This window comes from Eumetopias jubatus, unplaced genomic scaffold (genome assembly GCF_037043125.1).
Source record: "Eumetopias jubatus isolate StellerSeaLion01/CBP00866 unplaced genomic scaffold, mEumJub1_p1.0 scaffold_6, whole genome shotgun sequence".
NCBI lineage: Eukaryota > Metazoa > Chordata > Mammalia > Carnivora > Otariidae > Eumetopias > Eumetopias jubatus.
Genome location: NW_028274812.1, coordinates 33278419 through 33302061, shown reverse-complemented (window position 1 = coordinate 33302061; position 23643 = coordinate 33278419). Strand labels below are relative to the sequence as shown.

Genomic DNA, 23643 nt, shown 5'->3' with positions numbered 1-23643 from the left:
TCTGTTTAAAAATTTCTAATCTCTGGGGGCGCCTGGATGGCTCAGTCGTTAAGCGTGTGCTTTCGGCTCAGGTCATGATCCTAGGGTCCTGGGATCGAGCCCCGCATCGGGCTCCCTGCTCTGTGGGAAGCCTGCTTCTCCCTCTCCCACTCCCCCTGCTTGTGTTCCCTCTTTCGCTGTCTCTCTCTGTCAAATAAATAAATAAAATCTTTAAAAAAAATTTTCTAATCTCTGAAAGTTCCTTTCCAAACATTTTTGTCAAATTTTTACATAATTTCAACCCTGCAATATGGGACAAACTATGATTTTGTAGTGAGAGTTTTTTAAACTTGTGCTAAAAAACACATTTGTTTTCACAAAGATATAAAAGTTCTTGAAATGTAATACGGTATATTTACTACGGTATTAAGTAAGTAAGTAAAGCCTAGCTGCTAGAGCAAAGGTCATCTTTTGTGGATAGAGAAAACATTTTACTGCTCCCAGGTTCATCGCCACCCACATTTCTGATCCAAACGCTCACTATCTCTCCAGCTTTAGCAAATAGGATAATAAAAACAAAAGGCAGAATACATAGTAAATGCCAAACAAGGACATGGGTATGTGTGTGTGTGTTAGGGAACAGGTTTGGGAGGAGGTGGAAGGAGACGTCCTAAGGGAGAAGTGACTTTTTCCAATAAATGAAAACACTGGGGATCATGAGCACTGTTCTTCACAGGAGAGTCATGAACACAATGAAAGGATATCACAAGGGCTACAGGTTGTCTGGATTAGTACTAAGTGAGGTTCCAGAAGGAAAAACTGGATAATCCCGTACACTGTGCTCAAACATCTAGCAAGCGTTAGAAGGGAAGCTGGTTAAGTCTCCCATGGCTATTCTCTCTCCGGGAAGCGAGTCACCACACCTGTGGGTTTTATGCAGTTCTGCCACCTTCTCTTCCAGCTCCTTGGTCTGTGTGGGGGCAAACTGGAAGTCACTGAGGTCACTATTGCCATGTTCTTCTGGATCATAGTCCCCAAGCTCAGCCTGCAGGGTATAAGATCCCAGGAGGGCGTGCGTCACAAAAGAGCAAGGCAGGCGGCCAGAGGCAATGTCCTGCCGGAGCTGAAGGCACAAGAAGTATCTGTGAGGAGCAAGGGGGAGCAAGGGGGAGAAGAACATCAGTTAGGACGGTAGCACTAGTAATCCTTGAGTTTTCATATTCCTTTGAAAACAAACAGACCATATAGGCAACTCTTTACATCCATAGCAAAAACGGTCTTCTCTAATAAGAAGTCCACCCAGCTCCTGGGGCTCCTAACCTGTGGCTTATTTACAGAAAGTGAGTCTAATGGGCTCCATAACAGAAGGGGAAATCTGAACTGCTATTCTGGTCACAGCATATTATTATTATAATAAAGAGTTTTGTGACTGAAGGTAAAAATTCTAATCACTTAGACTGTTCTCCTTTGATTTAAAACTGTAATCAAAATTTGCATGTCCCTCAAAAGTTGTAAAGACTAAGGAAATTTTAACAACACCTGCAGTTCTTAAGCATTCGCCTGAAGAGCTAAGGTCACCCACCCTTTATCCTTCCTAGCCATTTAATACTAATCTCTTTTCCTGGAAAAGAAAACTGAACAATTATAAGTCAGTCTTTACTATAAAGCCCTTACTTGCCCGTTTACTCCAGCTAAAGCGGCAGCTAGTTCAGTTTAGAATAGAAAAGGCATGAGCTTCAGGGCCAGGCACAGCTGATGCTGCCCGACCTGGAGCGAGTTCATTCACTTGCCTGAGGCTAATTCCCCGCCTATAAAATGAGAATTCTACCCCCCTTTGAAGGTGAGGATAAAAATTAGATAATATAAATAAAACACACCACATGTTACCTAGGAATCAATACCTAATAGCCATAATAATAATAATCTTTATAATAATGTTAAGTTAGAAGAGTAGTTATTATTTAATGTTCCAAGTGGTTTTACTATGCAGTTAGTTATAAAACATTCTATTTTCCACTAAATGACACACAGAACCATGTTATTTACATTCTATGAGGATTGGGGGGGGGCAGTACCAACTCCTTTGCTGACATTTTAAAACCTGAGTTCTACTCTCAAATTTAACTACTTGCTAATAAGATTACCATCGACCCCTCCAAACTAAATGGCCCCATGTTCTTGAAGGTCTTTTACAGAGTGTCATTCTTGTGAGCCGTTGGCCACCTTCCTTTGTTGCCCGGCTGGCGTCCACAGCCCGGTACCACTCGGCACTCTGTCCCACACGTTCCAACTGGAGTGCTGCCGCTGGGCCAGCCCCATGGCTGTGGGGTCGGACAGCACAACCCGGCACGTGCGGTCAGCCACCAGCCAGTCCAGTTATACCCAGATTACCACCAAGTCCGCTGTCAGGCGGGACAGAGACCTGGTATATTGTTGGCCTAGTGCCGCAGTTAGCAAAGTACTTGCCACGTTGCCAAGTGCTCAACAGTCTTGTGAGGGAATGGAAGTCCCCTTGCTGTCGCTCCAGTCTGAGGATTTTTATGCACTGCATGCAGGAGCTCTCTTTCTAAGGAGGATTACATTCCCTTGATCCCCGAAACACCACAAGCACAACCGCATTAACTCTAGAAAACTCAATTTTAAACTAGGCTTCCAGGGTATCCTTCGATTCTCGAAGTCTAATCAAGAACAGTGCTAGTTCTCCATATTTTATGGCACTTTGAAGACCTCAACACAAAGATTCCATCTATTTCTAAGATCTCGTTGCTCCTTTTTAGATAATAGTCTCAACTTTTCACATTGGTCCTTTCCTGTTTTCAAAGATGAAATCGAAGGCCCCAAAACTCCCAGCTTCTTCTTCACAGAGCAGGACCTGGTATCCTTCAAACATTATTCTGAACAGTGTTCCTAGACTCCTCAAAAGCCACCTCAGCTTCTAAATTTTCACTCAAGTCATGGGAAAGATTTCAGTCATGACATTTGGGCTACCAGGCAGGTGGCTGGTCTCAGGCTGCCTGCCCAGCCTTTTGGTTAGTAGCTCACCAAACTATCTCATTTCTCTCACCACACACAGCGAGACTGTTCAAGCCCCATTTCAAAGAAAATCCAAAGCACTTACTGATGCTGTAAATTGCAATCACCAGAGGATTACCATCCCCCAAACAAATTACTGCAAGAAGTATATGTACAGAGAGGGCGCTGGGTCACAAAGCCCCAACTGCAGCACTCAACGGCATTCCTGTGGTGAGGCTCTGTATCCAGAGCACATCCACCTGTTAAGTTTTATGCTCCCAAGCAGCTCACTGTGCAGTTACGAAAGCTATGGTTTATTTTTTACTAGCTGAAGCTAATTCGATCACAACTTACTTAATATCAGAAAACCCCTATCTAGCAACAAGTAGCAATGGGGGATAGGGAGGCTTGTCATTTATCCAGTCTTGGAAAGGAATCTCCGTTATTCCTCTTTCACGTGGGTATCATGCACTCTTAAGCACTGACAGGACCTGATGTCTGACAACAAAACTGAACTAGCAGAAAGCATCAGGGGCACAGGAACCAAAGGAATCAAAAAAGCAGACTTTTTCAGTCAGACCCTGTGGTTTTCTAAAGGGTATTCTGAACACAGTTTTCCTTGGCCATGTAATCTATGCACTTATTCTTACCAAAGCTAATAAGTCCTATCGCTGGTAACCAAGCTGAATAGGGCTAAGATGTCAAGGCTCTTGTGGATTCAAATGTTCCTTGGTTACTATTCAAATACTCAGTCCTTTTCAGAATCAGTAAATGCTCTCTTGCTCCACAACTGAATCTTTTATTTACAACTTGAGCATCTGTTTGTATAGCCCAGACAATCTCAAAGGAGATGGAAATGAAATAGCTATTAAGAAAGCCTGCCTTATTAGTTTTCTTTCCCCTTTGAGGTAGGGGACCCCCCAAAATTGGCTTTTTAAAATAATTTCCTTTTTGTACCCTTCTATCACTTTTGTGATCGATATGAGACTAGTACACAGCTACACAAGGGTGATATAATAAAAACCATCTTAGTATTAACCTGAAATATTAAATATCAATGATTTTTAAAAGTCTAACATAAGAAACAAAGGTGCCAGCGATATATTTTTTAATGTTCCATTATTCAACTGTAAATAGAGATATTAAAGGAAAGTGAATAAAATTTTTAAAACTGGCAACATTTCCAAGTATTTCCAAGTACACTCATCTCCAAGGAAACTTCTAGAACTCAACTTATGAAAAAATATTTTGGTTTTAATCCTGAAATTACCATTCTTCTCCCAGGGCTCAGAAATATATCAGAGCTGTATTTTAAGATATAAGTATAAATTACCTGGTGAGATCTTCAGTCAATTGAGAAGGATCAGGAGGATAAAACTTCACATTAAAGGTGAACAGCCAAGGAAGATCTGTAATTATTAAATATGGGTATTTATCCAACCAACAGAATGACTACTTATTTTGATAAAAATTAAAGGTTAATGTTCAAACAGTACACACTAGTCCCACTGTAAATCAGTTTGGAGAATTTCATTTTTTAGTTTTAAGAAAACTATTTACAAAAACAATGAAAAATAAAAATTACATAAATGACCCAACTATTAGAGAACAGATTCACTTTTGTTTTTAAAAGATTTATTTATTTGAGAGAGAGAGAGCGCACACGTGAGCGGGGAGGGGGCAAGACAGAGAAAGACTCCAGGAGACCCCTCACTGAGTGCGGAGCTCGATGTGGGGCTGGATCTCAAGACCCTGAGATCATGACCTGAGCTGAAATCAAGAGTTGGACGCTTAACAGACTGCCCCACCCAGGGACCCCATATTCACTTTTTTACAAACATTTACTAATACTTCAAATGTTTTGTACGGTGATATAGTATGCAAAAATTCTACTATAACTTCCATGTAATCGTTTTAAGACTTGTTTTAACCACATTATCTCTACATGCCAAATATTCCCTACTGTTTTAAAAAAAAAGTATTTTAAGATTTGTACATTGTTGGGAGAAGGGAGGTAATAATTGATCACTATAGCCATTCAAGAAATGATTAATGGGCTATCTGAAGAAAGTGTTAAAAGAAATCCCAAAGAAGGGAAAGAAGAGTAAAACATCACAAAACTTTAAGACAATAGAATTATTCCCAGGTTTTTATGGAGTGGGTATAAGTATACTCATCATATGTAACGTGCTTGGCCGTAAAAGAATGAATATAGCAAACAACCATGTCAGAAACGAATTATAAAAAGTACAACATTGCTACCTGTACATTAACATTTAATTAGTGTTTGATATGTCATGCTTTGGATGGCTTTAAAAATAAGAAAAGAAAGAAAAACACAACTCTGGGCAGAGGGCAGGTATTATTTTCTTAAAGGAATCCAAATAATTCCACTGGCCAGAATTTAGGGTTGTGGTCAAAGTTTATAGTATTTCCAAATATCAACAAAAATGTGTGCATGTTATTTCATTCCATCCATATTTGAAGGCCTCGTGGTTGCTTTACTTTGTGGACTTGAAGAAAATTTTACTGAATCCCAGTCTCTTTTCCAACGTGTCATTTTGTTCTTTGTTCACCATCAGTACATTAACACTTTTCTCACTCAAAAGTCAACAAATACTCGTTGAATGGCTACTGGGAACGCACACGCACTTGTATTGCATTTAGGTTCGGTACATCACTATTCCACTAATAAAGCCAATCCTGCATTTCTGTCCTGCGTCACATTTAAAATACCATAATGGGACACAGGACTTTCCTGAAGAGCAAGACTTCCTCATCCTATAGCACATGCTGGGTGGGAAGAGGAGCTCTTCAAGGTGACTGCCAGACCATAATGAAGCAAAGTCAACACAGGATTATCAGTTCTTAATGGATCCTTATTTTCTGTTTTCCAGGTATTACCATGAGCAAATGCTTGCCTGGATAGGAATGCAGGGATAAGTTTCTAACAGAACACTTACATTTCAGCACTAATAATGCTAACTGTGAATTAAATATTATCACAAAATTTCCTAGCGATATATGAATAGTCCATCTAGCTATGGACCATTTATATAGTAATCCCATGCAGGTCTCATTCTCGTCCATCGGAGGAAGATTTTCAGGCAAATTTTAAACAGGAACTAAGAGGCTGTCAGTTTTCAAAAGTAACTGAAAAAAAGATTAACATTTACCTTTGCTAAGTGCCTATTAACTGAAAAGTAACAAAGTATAGCAGTAGCTGGGTGAGGATAAAACTAGCAGTTCTTTGGTCCATTTTAACAGGAGCAGAAAGGAAGAGGTGAAGGCAATAGCTAAAACTTCGTCTCCTCAGCCAATTTCCCCATCAGGACAGCACAGGATTCCATTTAGAGAACTAGCTCCAGTTGTCCAAAAAGCCAAATCCTATTTGTTACTGTTGTTCCTCTTGCCAAACCACAAGGGCAAAAGTCTTGAAATAACTCTAAAAAAACTTCACAAATAATCAAAACACAAGACTGTGATTCATAACCCGCAAGAGTCTTGCCTTCCAAAAACTAGGAATCTCCATGACTCTCAAATGAGTGACACACAAACATAACCAAACACCAAAACAAGACCATAGGAAACAAGTCAACGGAACATCGATCACGTTTCAGAGGTTATCCTGTTCTCTCTATGGTGTGGGTCACTTGGCAGGTCTGGTTTCAGACAAAGTGAAGGAACCAAGCATCCGTACCTTTTTGAATTCACGTACTCTGCAGAGCATAGAACAACTGTACAAAAGACAAAGGAAACACTCCAAGGCTCTCCTGTACAGTTTCTTCCATAATGTCAGCATAACACTTGCATGTCTAATTACTCCTTTTCTTTTCTTCCCCTTTTCCCATTATGAACCAAGCATAAATGGATGAAACACCAAGATAATAAATGCAGGGGGGAAGTGGAGGTGGGGAGGGGCTGCTGGAAAGAAGGGGTAATAATAGTCAGGGTGGCCAACCATCCCAGTCTGCTTGGGATTGCTGGAGTTTCAGCACTAAAAGTCCTACATCCCGAGAAACCCCTGTCCTGGGCGAATCAGGAAGGTCATCCTATTCAAAGATATTTTCTTAAAAAAGGAAAAGAAGAGTCTACAAGGAGAAGAAATGGGAAAATAAGGTATATGCTCAGAATTTTAAAAGGGAGCAGATAAGAAATGATAGGAAACTACCACAAACATGAATGACCTCAGGGAGAAAGAAAAGGAAATGAAGAAAACAACTGTAGAGAACCTAACACGAGACAGAAAGTAGACAGTAAGTGACAGAAGGGAAGCGTACAGATTCGTTCCAGCGCATTGACGTCAGGAATAATAAACAAGTAGGGGATGAAACCAACCGTACAAAGGGTGTTGCGCAGGCCAGCACTCAGGGCAATGGTTTCTCCCTGGACAGCTCTGGAAGGGAGTCTGGAAGGGCTGGTGACAACTGTGTTCTCCTGTCTAAAAATTTCAGCTCTTCATGGCTCTCTCCTTTTTCTGCTTTGGTCATTCACCCACCCTACAGTAACTTAAGTATCGAGAAACCTAGCAGAGGGTTTTCTGCGGCGATGACATTTCCTGGCACAGATATCCTAAAGCTGGCCACAGGCAAGGCCACCTGCAGAGGCAGAACCACTGCAGGAGCTGTAGCTGGTGAGGGGACACAGCTCAAGTCACTTCAGGAGTCTACCATGAGAGCAAATGGGAAATGCAGCAGAATGGACTAGAAACCCAGATGCAAAGAGCACACAGAGCGGCCTTGGACAGTGGAACAAAGGAGGAGGGAAGATGACCATCACAGAGGACTGAAGAGATGGCTCTCCAGGCTCTTCTGCCCTAGTCTGCACTCCAGGACGTCTAGGAGCAGTGTATCTATGCCTCTGGAGCCAGAGACAAGCCTATTAATTAAACCAATTTCACGCTTCCAAAACAAAGTAGACAAAGCCATCGTAACTGGTTGTCTGGAGTAAAACTTACATCAACAGCAAAAGTTACAGAAAAGCAGCTCCTCATTCTTTCCCCCAGAGGGAAGGTCAGATATCCTTCTTCGTGGTGGACACTGTGACAGAATATCTAGGACTAGAAGTCTAGAACCTCTTGGCCAGAAGAGTCGCTAAGCCATGGATGAAATAAAGTCAGGACTCTACAAAAATAATGTTAGTATTCTTAGCTTCCTTTACGATATGAATGCACTCTATCACTAGTATTCTAGTCTACATTCCTATGAATTTTATTAAAGACAGAAATAGATGTAAAGATGAACTTAGAAGTATGATTATTGGCCGGAAGCCAGAGTCGTCCGCGAAATCTCAGAACTGAATTCCGGCCGGTTGTTCCCCGGGAGGTCTTGGGTGGGCTCTGTGCGGGCCTGGGTGAGGATGGCTTGTGCCGCTGCTCCGTCCCCCAGCCGATCAGGACAGGTTCATTTGTATCTATCCTGCTCATTTAAATAACAAGAAGACCATCGCGGAGGGGAGGCGAATCCCCATTAAGTAAGGCTGTTGAAAATCCTACAGCTACTGAGATTCAAGATGTGTGCTCAGCAGTTGGACTTAATGTATTCCTTGAGAAAAATAAAATGTACTCTAGAGAGTGGAATCGTGATGTTCAGTACAGGGGCAGAGTCCGGGTCCAGCTCAAACAGGAAGATGGCAGCCTCTGTCTCGTACAGTTCCCATCACGTAAGTCAGTAATGTTGTATATAGCAGAAATGATACCCAAACTAAAAACAAGGACACAAAAAACAGGAGGTAGTGACCAAAGTCTTCAGCAAGGAGAGGGAAGTAAAAAAGGGAAAGGAAAGAAGAAGAAGTGATCGGATGTGAGAGTCAATCAAGTCTGGTACTACTGTGATAGTGAGCGAAGGCTTCGAATTTATATCTCAGAGAAATGGAAGCTTATTATTTGCATCATTTAACCGAACTATGGACATCTCTGCCTCCCAGCTTCAGCATCAGAGTTGACAGTGAAGTAAATATACATCAGAAGTTTGCATCTAGCTTTTATGTAGTATAAAAGAAAATTTTTTTTTGCCTTTCAACACAGAGTTTTTGTGGAAGAAAGAAGCATATTTTTAAATGGACAGTGGACTCTACCATAAGTTACTTGAAATCCTCTCTCTGTCCTGTGTGTAAACATGTTTCAGATAAATGAGTTTAATTAAAGATTTGAAATACAAAAAAAAAAAAAAAAGAAGTATGATTATTTTAAATACTCACTTCGCAGTTGTCTCTTTATTTCTTTTGCAGGATCTAGCCAGTTCTACAGGAGGAGGGGGGAAAAAAAGGTTAATTAAGCCATAAAACATATTCCAGAGTCCGAAATGGGACAGTTTACAGTTCACATATTTAAATGTAAACATAAATTCCTATTTCAAGCAGCTTTCACCTATTAGCATTCCAGTGGGCTAAGGATTGATTTGTCTTTAAATGTGTGTGTATTACAAATAAAACATTAAATCACTTTTAAGGTGGGTCTCTTGGGCCTCATTTGCTTGGATCTGAAATCAAACATCTATCCAAATGATGAGACACAATATATCTACATGTAGTCTTTATTCTATAACAGAACTGCCAGCAATCAGCCCCTGAGGACACTGAAATGACAGCTCAGCCAAGGACAATAATTGGCTCTTTAAAATATATACACCCCAATCCAACACAATTATCTCAACTCCTAAAGCCAACTTCTAAACTGTCTTTTTCCCTGCAACTATACAATGCTATGGAGAAGTACCATCAGATTGCAGGTGATTGTGTCCTTCCTGCTCTTCATGTAACATCCTTTTTAAACTTCACGCCAAGTGGGAAATCAAATCATAAGGAACTCCCTTTCACTTCCCCCTTTGTACCCTTTGAGAAAGTTAATATAAAAAGATTCTAGGAAACCACTATATCTTAAAGCAAAAATGACCAAATTTGAACTACTAGGTTTCAAACCACCTAAGGACATTAAACATTTATTAGCAAAAGACCCAACCAAAAAAATTTATGTATATATATATATTTTTGTCAATATATTTTTTACTTCCTCTGCCTTCCTCAAGTCAAACCTTTCAATTAAAGTTCACCCTACTTTATCTTCATTGATGCAGGAGAACAAATACATTTTTTAAGATACAATATACTGATTGAAATAGTTCAGTTTTAAACAATGTGGAGGTTAGGGGTGCTGACCCCCACATACAGTCAAAAATCCACATATAATTTTTTTGACTCCCCAAAAACTTAACTACCATAGCCTACTGTTGACCAGAAGACTTACCAACAACATAAACAGGTCAATTAATGCATATTTTATATGTTATATGTATTATACACTGTATTCTTATAATAAAGCAAGAGAAAAGAAAATGTCAAGGAAATCATGAGCAGATACAGAACCGTCCTGTATTTATTGGAAGAAATCTCTGCATAAGTGGACCCACACTGTTCAAACCCATGTTATTCAAGAGTCAACTGTAATTGGCTTTACAATAAATAAGTTTCATTCATTCTAAAAGTATCCCAAATAATGTAACATGTGTGCTTAAACACACTTCAGATACATAAAGCAAATAATTAAGACGTTTGTTGTTAGACAGAAAATAACAGTGCACTCTCTTAACAATATATTGAATTAGTATAACAGAACATTAACTCCCACTACTAAAAAATAGTTAACAGGAGGCTTTGAAACAAAGCCGCATGGACCCCTGGGTTTTACTACACTGCTCACGGCTTGCACTCAGGGCTGCAAGGATCCAAGGTGTGCATGCTCTGTTTTAACACTGGTGATATTCAAACGTCTCAATAAAGAACTACCAGAGCTTGGTTGAGTTTCATATTACTGGTGTCCCAGCTGCATGGCCCCATTGACGAGGAGGGCCAGTGCGATGCTCCAATGGTACCTCCGGTGCTAAGTTAGGGAGCAGCTCAAATTCTCCCCTTAAGAAAGAGCCTGGCATTCAGTTTCCTTGCCCTGCAGCTGCTGTCCCCACAACAGCTGGCTCACAAATGGCCAGCTATGAGGCATGCACAAGAGTGAGAAAAACACATCATTCAGTCTCTAGCCCAGGCAGGGGAGAAGCTGGGGAAGAGGCGAAGGAGGGTCGGATGTGTTATGGCATTTCATCCAGGGAAGCAACAACCACAGTAAGGAAACTGAATCAGAGACAACGGCTGCTCAACTGGAAGGGGGGGGCTCCCCTCAAAACATGAACACAGAGAAAGAAGAGAGTAGAAAGGAAACGACTTCACTGGTCTTAAACTAGACAGACCCTTCCAGGTCTCTGGTTTCACCATGTGACAGTTGCTGCAGATGCCCTGCCGCAGAAGAAGGCGGAGGAGAACGGCAGGAGCAGCGTCATCTTCTGTGACCCCAAGATATAACCCTGTGTCCAAGTCACTCAGCACCTTCCACTCTCATCTGCAGCCCCAACACCTTGCACAAATTCCCTGCGGGGTTTCTGCACAGCATGGAGAGAGTCAAAGAGCTCTACGGACCCAGGAGAATGAGTGAGAAGTTTCCTTCCACCAGCCAGCCAGATGCAGACGCGGTGTCGTTCTCCTGGCCACTTTCCACCGTATGGCCAGCCAGAATATTGAAAGACTGAAGTGGCTTCTTTCCCTTTTTTCAGATCCCTACCCACACACGAGGTGGGCCGAGTTTACCTGCTGTGACCAAACAGCAGCTGCAGAAGGCACTCCTGCCACTCGCCTACTGGTTTTCCCTCTGCTCACCACGCTCACTTCCACATTGCAAGCTCTGCTCCCACCGAGGAGTAAGGAGGCCTCCCCGTCCCTCGCACAACTTTGTAAGGGTAATCGTAGACCCTATTCCTTGTATCCTCCACAGTACTTAACAGCTTTAGGCAACCAGTAAGTACTAAATTAATAGCTGTTGACTGATAATCTGTCCACTGCCATGCTCGGGTCATCTTAAAAAACCCCAAGTTATGGTATTTTTTTAGGGTTGCTTTTATTTGAATAATTAGCCCCAATGAGTACCAAGATCCTGAGTAGGATAGAATTTTGTCATCTAGGGTCATAAATTCATAAGTAAAAAGGCAAAAAAAAATGACAATGTGACTTTTAAAAGAAATACAAGTCTATTACCTGCATTATCAACTACAAATTAATAACATATATAACATCTAAATATATAACAAAGAAAAACAAATAAAAATAAACTTCTTGGTTTTGACACTTGAAGAGTGCTGGATGGATCAAGAAGTAGACACAGAAGGAGGGAAAAAAACACCGAGAAGGGCATAAATGCACACGGGTATATGAATGTGCATGCACGGACGGACACACACACACACACACCACCATGAGAGATTATGGTGCAAAATTCCAATTCTTTTAAAGATTTGGCCACCATATATATAGACTGGAATGAGAGCTATATGGAGTCCAATTCTGGCTTTCACCAATTCTGTGACCTTGGGCTCATTCTTTGGCTTCCTTAAGCCTCAGTTTGCTCAATTCTAGATGAGGATCACAATATGTACCTCATAGGGTAGTTCTTTTGAACCATTCCTTCAAATGCCTCCTGAAGAGTTAAGTACAAATGCAAAGTCCTTTACCCAGTGCCTTTAACAGATGGGCTTTTTTGCAATGATAAATTAACCTAACCCCTTTGGAGAGATATCCCTTCTTCACACAGTTTTATATTTCCAAAGGTGATATGTTACCTAGATTAAAGAAGTTAATAGTTATATGATTATTTCTAAAAAATTAATAAATCAGATACTCTATATTCATGGGCCAGGTGAAATAAAAATCAGTCCCCTTGTCCTTAGAGAAAACTGCCTGGATAATGTCAGCCCTTTTAGCTGTCCTTCTATAGGGAAGAATCTTCGTGGAAACAAAGGCAGCACATTAAACAGCACAATCCCTTCTCTAATTACCAGTATGACTAGTCCATAGCCTTCTATGTACATGTTAAAGTATTATCTAGCTAACCTTTACTAAGTTTTGCCTGATAAGAATCCATCTGGTAAATTTGTTAAAAAGACAGATTTACCCACGGCCCACCTGAAACATTCTCCAGGGAAGGGGCCTGAGAATCTGTTTTAAGTGACAGTTTCAGGCAATTCATAATCAGGCAAGAGGGGGATTTTTCTCAGTGTTTCCCAAACTTTAAGGTACAGGCAACAATGCAAAACTAAAAAGACATCCACACCGGATGTCAATAAAATTTATCTCGGCTTCTTAGAAATAAAAGTATATTGGCAGCTACACTTAAGGGCAGGGACATTCATTCACTCAGTCTGGCATCCCTCTCCTTCCCGTTTTCACCCCCTCTCTGTACCCAAAGTATGAACTCAATACATATTTATTTTCTGAATGAACATCAGGTAAACCAAGGAATAAATAAAAATTACAAGGAATCCTATCACAGGCTTCCAACAGAAGTAAACTAAAATTAAAATGGAGTCCTAGAACCCAGTGTTACTGAATCATCTTAGAACACGAAACTGGAAGACTATGAATCAGTTGGGGGGGAAAATGATATGTCTTCACTTTCACTGACCTCTAATTGAAATTGAGCATTACCATCAATTATGAATGTAGGAGAAAAAAGCCTGGTTAATATCAGCAGTACCTTTATAGCTTTGTCATAGAATTCACTCTATAGACTGCCAAAGGAATAAGTGACACACAAAAAAGGTTAAAAACAAAACAAAAACCTGCCTTAGAAGGTTACAGAAATCTGAGGAGCAAAGCAAGTACCTATACACATATTTCTTTTTACATTGAAGTCCTTCTGTCAGTTAGAGAAGCTCCTTTACCCTACTCCTGATCACTACAAATCTGAGGGTGAAACAGTCTTGGTTAACCAAGTCTTCTCTACAACACTTCTAATACCTGTTACCAGAAAAAGGGTTTAAAAAAGGTGATTTTCAATTATCCTCTAACAACAAAAACATCTACAAAAAGATAAAGCTCTGATTACAAATCATTATATTTAGATTCACAGGATGCTGGTGTTAGGAAAAACCTCAGAGACTACACGGTCTAAATGTCCACGAATAATGGGAATGGCCTAACGCCTACCTAATTGGCTATGGCTGTTGGCACACTTCTGGAACCATGAGCCACTTGGGCTTATTAGGGCCCACTACTCCCTTGGCTTTTGTAACATTCCAAACCTCTACAATTCTGTCACCTCAAAGTGATCACCTACATCGGTGCTTCTCAAACCTTAAAGGTTTACCTGAGTCCCCTGAAGATCTGGTTAAAACGCAGATTACAACTCAGTACGTCCACCGTAAGGACCTGGAATTTTCCTTTCTAACAAATTCTAGGTAGTGCCAATGCTGGGGCCCCCTGGATCACTCTTTCAGCAGTATAGCCACAGATTGCTTTTAATGTCTTTTCCCAGAAGTCGAAGGTAGAGAGACATTTTTCAAGTCCTTTAACTGGCTTGACAGGTAGATGCCCAGCCTTCACTGGCTAAATATTCTATTGTTGACAGCCTCCTGCAGAAAGCCCTAGCACATCACACTGCCTTCCACGTTCCTACATAGAAGTGTCTTTGAACTCCACCCCATCACACTAAACAGCTGTATCAAATAATGTCAAGCCCTACAGTCTTTATTCCACCAAGGTGCTAACCACTTTCACCCGACAAAGAACAGCCAAGCCCATCAACCAACAGCAGCCCATTTGCGGTCCTCAGTGGGCTGCAGGCCACTGAGCAGAGCAGACCTAGATATGGACCCAGGACACCCTCACAACATCTACATCCAAATCCCGCCCCCCCCCCAACCCGCCCCAATGAACATCCATCTCGCCTGATTCCCTTTCAGGCTGGATGCTAAGACCCCAGAATTAGAAGTTTTTCAAAATGCTTAGCTGTGCCTTCCTCACTCACGCTTGGTGCTTGTCAATCTGGCCAGGTGAAAGACATTAAATTCACCCGACCCTGTATTATCAAACGTTAAAAGTATAAGTAAGTTTGGGTACCTGGGTGGCTCAGTTGGTTAAGCAACTGCCTTCGGCTCGGGTCATGATCCTGGAATCCCCGGATCGAGTCCCGCATCAGGCTCCCTGCTCAGCGGGGAGTCTGCTTCTCCCTCTGACCCAACCCCCTCTCATGCTCATTCTCTCTCTCAAATAAATAAATAAAATCTTAAAAAAAAAAAAAGTGTAAGTAAGTTTGCCTAAAATCTGCAGTTTCCCTTAAGAATTTATAGCACTGAAGCAGATCCCTTTTATTATACCTCTGCCTAAATTAGGTCTAACAGAACACCACCCTAGTGCTGGCGTTAGCAGAAAAGTTACAGGCTTTCTACGTTACAACAGAATGTTCACTATGCATTTGGGAGAACGTGATCCAAACTTCTGCTTATGATATTAGAAGGTACCACTAGGCTGAATATAGAGTTTTATTAAAGAATAGTTTATATATGACAAAGAGTCTAATATTTGTGTTTTTCTAGTTTCTGGAGGGAAATGGTCAGGCTATCAGACAAACACTTTCATCCATTTTCATAAAGTTAGCTGTGGATATCAACTACACTTCTAATAAGCTCCTCTTTCAATATGGCTTGAAGCAAAAGAACATAATCACTGGGCCAGACACCAAACTCTATTAACATCAAAAATTCAAGACAATATTTTTCCCTTTAGAGAGAGTCCCAAACCCTTAATGATGGTTCCAGTTAGATAGGAATAGAAGAACTATATGGACTTGAAATGCCATATATAAACGAGTAACATGTTGCTTGATTCCACATATTTTTAACGGCATTTTCCATAGTAAAGTTTACATAAAACTTCTCAAGAGACATTAAAAAGTTCTAACACTAATAATGATAGATTTTCATACTTGGAGTAAATTGAAAGGCTTCCAACTCAAGATCTCAACCATGAGACACAGTACTACACTAAAATCGAAGGAAAGTTTAGATTTTCTCTCCATGGAAAATTTTCATACAAATAACTATGGCTTTACTTCACCTTCAATTCATGTTGAGATAAGTGACTGAAACTTCTATAAACACAGAGAATATGCGGCATGAAGCAAGCGGCTTAAATTCCTTCACCCTATAGTATCCTACTGTGGAAACTGCATGGGTTTCAAACCCAACAGGATCCCAGAGGCACTCCTGAGAACTCAGCCTAGCAGCAGTGTGAAGCGTGATCCTAGGGGCCGGGGACCAGACCTTTCATCCACACAGGAAGCTAACAAAATAGTCAAAGCAAGAGAGGACAGGGGAGTAAACCAAAGCCCAAACTGTGGACCCAGAGAACTGGGAGAGGGGTGTTAGAGGGTAGAAAAGACAAGACCTTTTTGACTGGTAAGCAATGAAAGGAATTGGAAAGAGTGGAAGGGACCAATATTGACTCTTCAGGTGACAGATGAAGTTTAAGGGGAAGATGCCAGTTTGCTTTGAGAGAATTGAGTACAGTGTCCAGTAGGCAGTTAAGAGTCTGAGATTCAAGTCGAAGATACGGATTAGACATGTATATTGGAAGTCATAAAGATAAAAACTAGTGAATCCTACTATCTGAATACCACTCTTCCTCATGTAAATCTAGGGTTGCAGAAATACCAGATGTCTTTATGTAGCATATCCTGTTTCTACTAAGAGAACATGTTTTTCTACATGTTTTACAACATACTAGATGGTTTCCCTCTTTCACAAAGCTTAAATGCTCTGATGACCCTCCCCATATGTAATCTCAGAAAAAGTGGATAATGATAGCCAAATTCCCATCACTTTCTCTTTGACAGTTTTGAGGACCAGTAGAAGGGCACATGGTTAGAAATATTATCAAGACCACCTTTTAATTTCCGGTCTAAAAAGAGCACCTAGTTTACTTAGTCGAATATCTAATATGTTACTACCTCTGAGAAAAGCATTCTAAACAGGATTCTAGTAAGAACATTTGCATACTATTCTGCAGGCAGGCATGCAATTTAATTGTCTTTCATTTAAGTGTGGAATTAAACCACCAATTAAGTATCAAAGCATTAAGACTAGGCAAATTGAGAAAACTTAATTTATATGTAATTATCACCCTTAATACTCTGTATTTCATTACCAGGACATATAAACAATGACAGCATGTGGGCAAATGAACTTCACCGCCTATGTTCATCTACTGACTATTTTGTTCTGTCGACTGTGACATAAATGTTAGATAGAAGAAAGTAACTTCTTTCCCTGTGACCAAGTGCTGGGGATGGCATACTCAGACAGCACCATCTCAGCGAGTCTGTCCACAGCCACAATCAAACAGACCTAAAAAGAGCTTCACTGTAGGGTGCAACAGGACCAAACCTTTACCTTTCAGTCCTACACTCAGTATCTTCACCACAGTTACATCCCATTACTCAAAGTCAAGTAGAAGAGGAACAGTCCTTTCTTAACAACGAACGAGGAGAGTGCTAGAGACTGAATGGATGTGCGAAGCCCCCCCCCCCACCATTCATATGTTGAAACCTATTCCCCAATGTGACAATATTTGGAGGTGAGGCCTTTGGGAGGTGATAAAGATCATGAAGGTGGAGCCCTCATGAATGGGAATAGTAAGCCCCCTCATAAAAGAGCATCAGAGAGCTCCTCATCCCTTCCACTTGTGAGGACACAGAAGGCACTATCTATATGACACTGAACCTGCTGGCATCTTGAGCTTGGACTTCCCAGCCTTCTGGTGTTGTTTATAAACCACTCAGTCTATGGTACTTTGTTAGAAATGCCCAGACTAGTTGACTAAGACAGAAGGCTGCAGGTTATCTGCTTAATTGCCAGACTGGATTAATAGTTCTCTCTTTAATTTACACATGAAACTGAGAAGCCCTGACATTCCCTGGAATGCAAATGCTTAGTATCAAGCATTAGAGTACTCTGATGCTCCTGCTTAGTGTCTTGGGAAATTCCTGGAGCCGAACAATCTCAACATACTTGGTGTCAGGCAGATTTGCCCAGGGTCCTGGCTGGTTGCATCTACCAACTGAGTCAGGCTGGGCCCCACCTCCTTTTTTGCCTCCCCGTAACCCAACAACAGGGCAAAGAACACATTCACCCCACACAGCCCCCGCGGAGTGTACAGCCAGGCAAAGGCGCCCTCCCAAGCCTCCAGGTAAGTACGCATTGGTCCTCCTGACATTCCTTCCAATATGCTTCCCTCCCTGCTTTTTAGGCATGCTTAAGTCCTAGCATACAAGTGAATTCAAGAACTAAAACTTCAACCTAAAAAATGTTTAAATCAGTTCTTTCAGTCTCTAATAATTAACACAGAATAGAACACTCCATTCTGTCTGCTTACAGTATTAGTGGAAAAACGTACACACAATGGCAAAAAAGTTATAGGTGATTCTCTCTGCACAGGTTTTTAATATTTACCAAATTTCTACAATTAATATAAAAATATGTCATAAATCATTTTAAAGCAAAATTTTATACTGCTTAAGAAAAAAAAATACATTATTTCTCTAAGAAGATACACATGAACTTGAAATCATTTCACTTACTTTCTGCTCAGGGCTTTCCTGAAATAAAAGTCCAAAGTAGTCCTTCTCCAGGAGATTGAGATGTTCACACACTTTGTCAAATAACACTTGTCCCTTCGCACGTTTCTGCGGGAAAAGAAATGGTATCTTTACTTTTCAAGCACTAAAGATTCCATGAGTACTGTAAGTAAAGGACTTCACATCCGATAACATTATTTAGCATAATATATCTTTCCCAATCTTTTATAATACAAGAGTGATTAACAACTTCTTCACTTTAGAATCCTCCCTCCCCCCACATATACAAAGCATAAATTCTAAAATGAAAGCATGATCAAATGCTCCATGCTATGGACTCAAAAAGTAAGGTGCTAGGAGTTCATTTTTAAAATAGTACAGAAATATATCCAAACTGCCTCCCTCAATTCCTCAAGATGGCTTATGTCCTTTCTACAAGGCATACTCCCCCAGGAAAATCATTTGGCCCAAGTCTTCATGGTACCCTAACATGATTTATCCCATCGGTTCTTAGGTTTGATTTCTGTTCCATGATATCGGTAGAACAGGAAAAAAAAATTGTTTTCAATTCAAGCTAAGCTTTTTCTTGAGGATGATGGGACATTCACTCTTCAGAAAAAAATTTTAAGATACAAGGTAATGGAACTGGAGTTGCCTCCAAAGATGTAACATACTTTTTGCCTTACATACTTTTTGTTTTGTTTTTGTTTTGCTGGGGCCCCTGGGTGGCTCAGTCGGTTGAGCCTTTGACTTTGGTCATGGTCCTGAGGTCCTGGGATCAAGCCCCACGTCAGGCTCTTTGATCCTGCTTCTCCCTCTCCTTTCAGCTTAAGCTCCCCCTCGCTCACTCGCTCTCGCTCGCGCTCTCGCTCTCGCTCTCTCTTGCGCTCTCGCTCTCTCTCAGATAGATAAAATCTTAAAAAAAAATACTTTAAGAAACTGCTATCAACAGAGATGTAAAAGCCTTTAACAGCTACAAAAGAAAAGCTCATTGTCTAATCAATGGCAAAACATAGTGGTGACTCATTCCTAATTAAGATGCACAACCCTGGGCAGGCCCAACTGCGAGGTCAGGTCAGACATATGCCTTCCCTTCCCCCGCATGGATATAAGCAGCCACTGGACCTCACGTGAAAACTGAACGCTCCCTCAGACATTTTCATCCTCCAGATGAATGCCCTTACACTCTCAAAAACGGACACTCATTCGTTCATCCACTGTGTGGAAATTAATGTCTCCCACAGATGTATCTTAAACAATGCAATAAGATATGAAGGACATTTCAATTTCAAGTAAGTACAACTCTGATAAGGGACTGCAAAAGACAGTCTCAGAGAAACTCAATTCAAGGGCTGGTTTCTATCCTCGAATCTCTTCCTCCTCCTCTTTGTGGAAAAGAGGAAGCAGAGGTGGAAAACTCATACCTAAAAGACGTGCATAGGAGAATCTGGATTTTCATTATTAAACCTTTTATAGTACTGTTTCTTTAAAAAAGAAGAAGAAGAAGAAGAGGAGGAGGAGGAGGAGGAAGAAGAATAGAATTACACCAAATAGTAGAGGGAAGAAGGAAAAAGCAATAGATTATTTCAACATAGCCAGCACTGTACCTTCACTGTATCACTAGAGATTCAGAAAATTAAGGACATTTAAAATAGATATGTTTATATGTCTGCATATTCAAAGTACATAAAATAGAGTAGTAAGGAAGAGTATTGGATTCTGGATTCCAAATGACAAAGTTATACATACATTTCCATTATTTGCAAATTATGTGACTAAGGACAAGACACTTTACTTCTATTTGCCTTAATTTGCCCATCTGTGAAATGGGGTAAAAGGAGCCACCACAGGGTGTACTGAGCGCTAAATGAGCTGTAATACATACGGGAGCTTAAACAGTGTGTATGGCACATAGTGCTTAACCACTATTGGCTCCTATGTTAGGAGCTGGAGAGTTCTGTAACGTGAAAAGTGACTAATTTCGCCTACACGAGATTTTGGCTTAAGCATTTACAATGAATGGTTCTAAATTTCATTATTTGATCCGCATGAAATTATTAGCCTATATAATTAAAACTTTGAGTTTAGAGGTACTTTAACTTACGAGAAGGGAACTCAGGGCATGACAGCTGATTTTCCTTAATGTACAGTAAAATCTATGATTTTAGTACATGTGAAGAGAGACAGTTGCAAATAATAGCAAAGGATTTTTTTTGAGAGACAGTGTGTGCGTGTACATGGGCGGGGGAAGGGTACAGAGGGAGAGGCAAGGAGAGAGCCTTAAGCAGGCTCCACACTCAGCTCGGAACGCGACAAAGGGCTCGATCTCCGACCCCGAGAGCACGACCTGAGCGGAGGTCAAGAGTAGGACGCCTAACGACTAAGCCACCCAGGTGCCCCAAAGAGTATTTCAGAGATAATCAATAATTTAAGATAGAATGAGTGAATCTTCGGACATTAATTCCAGCATTGTTTACTTCTGAATGTCCAGTGAGTGGAAAACTGCCCGTCACAATAGGTGGTCAAAAACTACTTACTGAGTCAACCGAAAAAACATTACAGTGTACTATATGTGACATCCTTATTTTGAATGAGATGACATTTAACCTATTCAGGCTTCTAGTGACTGACCAGAGCTATAATTTCAGCATCCATTTTGTAATTAGGAACTTTCCTTATCTGAGGGAGCAAAGAGAGCAATCAGCGATAGCTCCTGCCACATCTATCTACTCGGACGTCATCCCCTATGCATTTACAATGAGCTATAAAGGACTCGCAGGACACATTTTATCTACTATAAAGCAGAGATTATCTTCTTATCTAGAAAGACACTAAAAACTCGGGCGCCTGGGGGGCTCAGTTGTTAAGCGTCTGCCTTCGGCTTGTGTCGTGATCCCAGGGTCCTGGGATCGAGCCCCACATCGGGCTCCGGGCTCCGCGGGAAGCCTGCTTCTCCCTCTCCCACTCCCCCTGCTTGTGTCCCTGCTCTCACTCACTCTCTCTGTCAAATAAATAAATAAAATCTTAAAAAAAATTTAAAAAAAAAGAGACACTAAAAACTCAACAGAAGCTAATATAAGAAGTTGCCCTTTAATCAGATAAAGTTCCCAAACTTATCATTTCTAAAAACATCTGGCTCTATGTGACAACTACTTTCAAATGAGCAAACTACTGAAACCAGTTAGCTGTAGGTATCATGAAGAAATGTTAACAGAATCAAAAGGAGAGTCATGCTATTTGGTGATAACACTATTTGAAATTAGGGTAAAAAGGATATTTCAGACAACTAACATCTATGAGCACATACCTCAGTTCAAACAGAAAACATTCCAACATAGGCTTAGAGTAAAACCTTATTAATAAATCATACTTTCTCACTGGTTTCCATTTCAAAAAAAGAAACATGCTCTCATGGACAGAACTCCCCTAAAGGATTAAGAGAAAAACACGCAAAAAGCTCACCACCACAATTGGACTTTGGTATGCTGGGCAGCACACAGGGAGCCACACAAGGGCTGGAGTCAGACCCAGTCCCTCCTTCACTCAACAGCCTGTAGGCACTTTACTATTACTACACAAGCGTGAAGACAGCAAACCACTGAGTCTCCTTAACTGTAAAAGGAAATCACAAGTATCTCACAGCTCACTGTGAGGGTCAAATTAATCCAATGAGACAATACATTCAAAGTGCCAAACCAAGTGCCTTACTCAGCCAGCTGAATCCTGTTAGCAACTGTTCTTTCACTAGCCCACATCTAACAAACACCAAAGTATCTTCTAGATGCTCAGATTGCTTCTCTGTTCTCTCCTCCCCTTCTCCAGGAAACAGATATTTTAAATGCTTGATTAGATCTTAACTGCACACAGATATTACTTAAGCTTCCATTCAGCATCTCTACCCTCAACGAACTCAAAGTCTGGCTGGAAGACAAAAATGCACAAAAACCATGGGACATGTACTGAAAGATGCATGTACCAAGGGCTATGGCAACACCAAGAACAGGTGAGTAACGGGGTTGGAGAAAAACCACAGCTTCACCAAGACCGTGGCATCTGAAATGAATCTGAAAGGAAATTATTTGTCACAAGGCAGACAAAAGCATATTCAAAAGAACTTCTTTTTTACTTCGGATGTTTATAAAATCTGATGGAGCCAATTTCTCTTCAAAAGATACTGGAGAATATAGTAAAATGAAAAAAGTAACCCATCCATAATGGTCAAACCAATATGACTGCCAAGTATACTGTTCCACTCTCAGATGACTGCCAGAGCTTGCCAGGCTAAAAGGCTCAACATAGACTGATCCAGCATCTAGTATGTATCAGTTCCTCTGTTAAGATGTCCTGAAAACAATGATAAATAAGACACAGACAGTCCTGGAAACATTACAGTCAATGACAGAAAATAAAAAGGAAGTCCCCCAAGGGAAAACAAAGTCCTATTAATCTACCTCTCTAGAAATAACTAGCTACCTGGTCCAATTGGTCCAAAGAATACTAACCAAGGGCCTATGAGATAGCTTCATACAATAGCTCTACTCAAAGACAGTATCTTACTCTGGGAATAAAGGTTACCACATACAATCACATCTTCCCTCAGCAAGTTTAAATATAAGGTGTGCGTGCGCACACACACACAATCATACACAGAGTGGTATAAACACAGTGAAGATAGTGAGAAGGCAATAAGCAGAAGCCAAGGGTATCAGGAGGCCGACTTCTAGTAGGCAAGCATGTTCCATTGGTACCGCTAGGCCCATGAGATGTTCCATATATATACCCACATCCCCCGAAAGGGGAGTAAGAGTGGGACAAAGGAAAATTCTGCTTAACCACCATGCATCAAACTTTCTGTTTGCATGTAAGATCTCCTGAGTTCTATGATGAAAAAAACTTGTTTCCCATCATTCAACCTGATGTTTCCCAAAATTATTTGGCTAAATAAAGCACTATCTTGTTTTAATACAATGCTTACTAACTTACTCCACATCAGAATTACTGTTCTACAGACCACATCTCAAGAAACGAGGGAGAAAAATATTACCAGGATCTGGCCCGCAAGCAGATTTGGAGACTGGCATTAACATTTTTTATTAATATGATTTATTACACACACACACACACACACACACACACAGTTTATCCATTATCTTTTCGATTCAAAAATACCAAAAAGAGAATTTGGTTTAAACTGATTCAGAATT

The 23643-nt window shown here is 40.7% G+C and overlaps 1 protein-coding gene and 1 pseudogene across 5 annotated transcripts in view; one reads left to right on the top strand and one right to left on the bottom strand.

Annotated features, from left to right (window-relative positions):
• The window catches only part of EPB41L2 (erythrocyte membrane protein band 4.1 like 2), a 205508-nt gene that overhangs the window by 60513 nt on the left and 121352 nt on the right, over nt 1-23643 (bottom strand). For all 5 annotated transcript variants that reach the window (XM_028125387.2, XM_028125384.2, XM_028125385.2 and 2 more), the window contains exons 4-7: nt 18443-18547; nt 9190-9232; nt 4325-4400; nt 903-1121 (exon numbers count right to left, since the gene is read on the bottom strand). In XM_028125387.2, the coding sequence (XP_027981188.2) occupies nt 903-1121; nt 4325-4400; nt 9190-9232; nt 18443-18547 (443 nt within the window). The remainder of the gene's footprint in view (nt 1-902; nt 1122-4324; nt 4401-9189; nt 9233-18442; nt 18548-23643) is intronic.
• On the top strand, nt 8350-8818 carry LOC114225661 (signal recognition particle 19 kDa protein pseudogene; annotated as a pseudogene).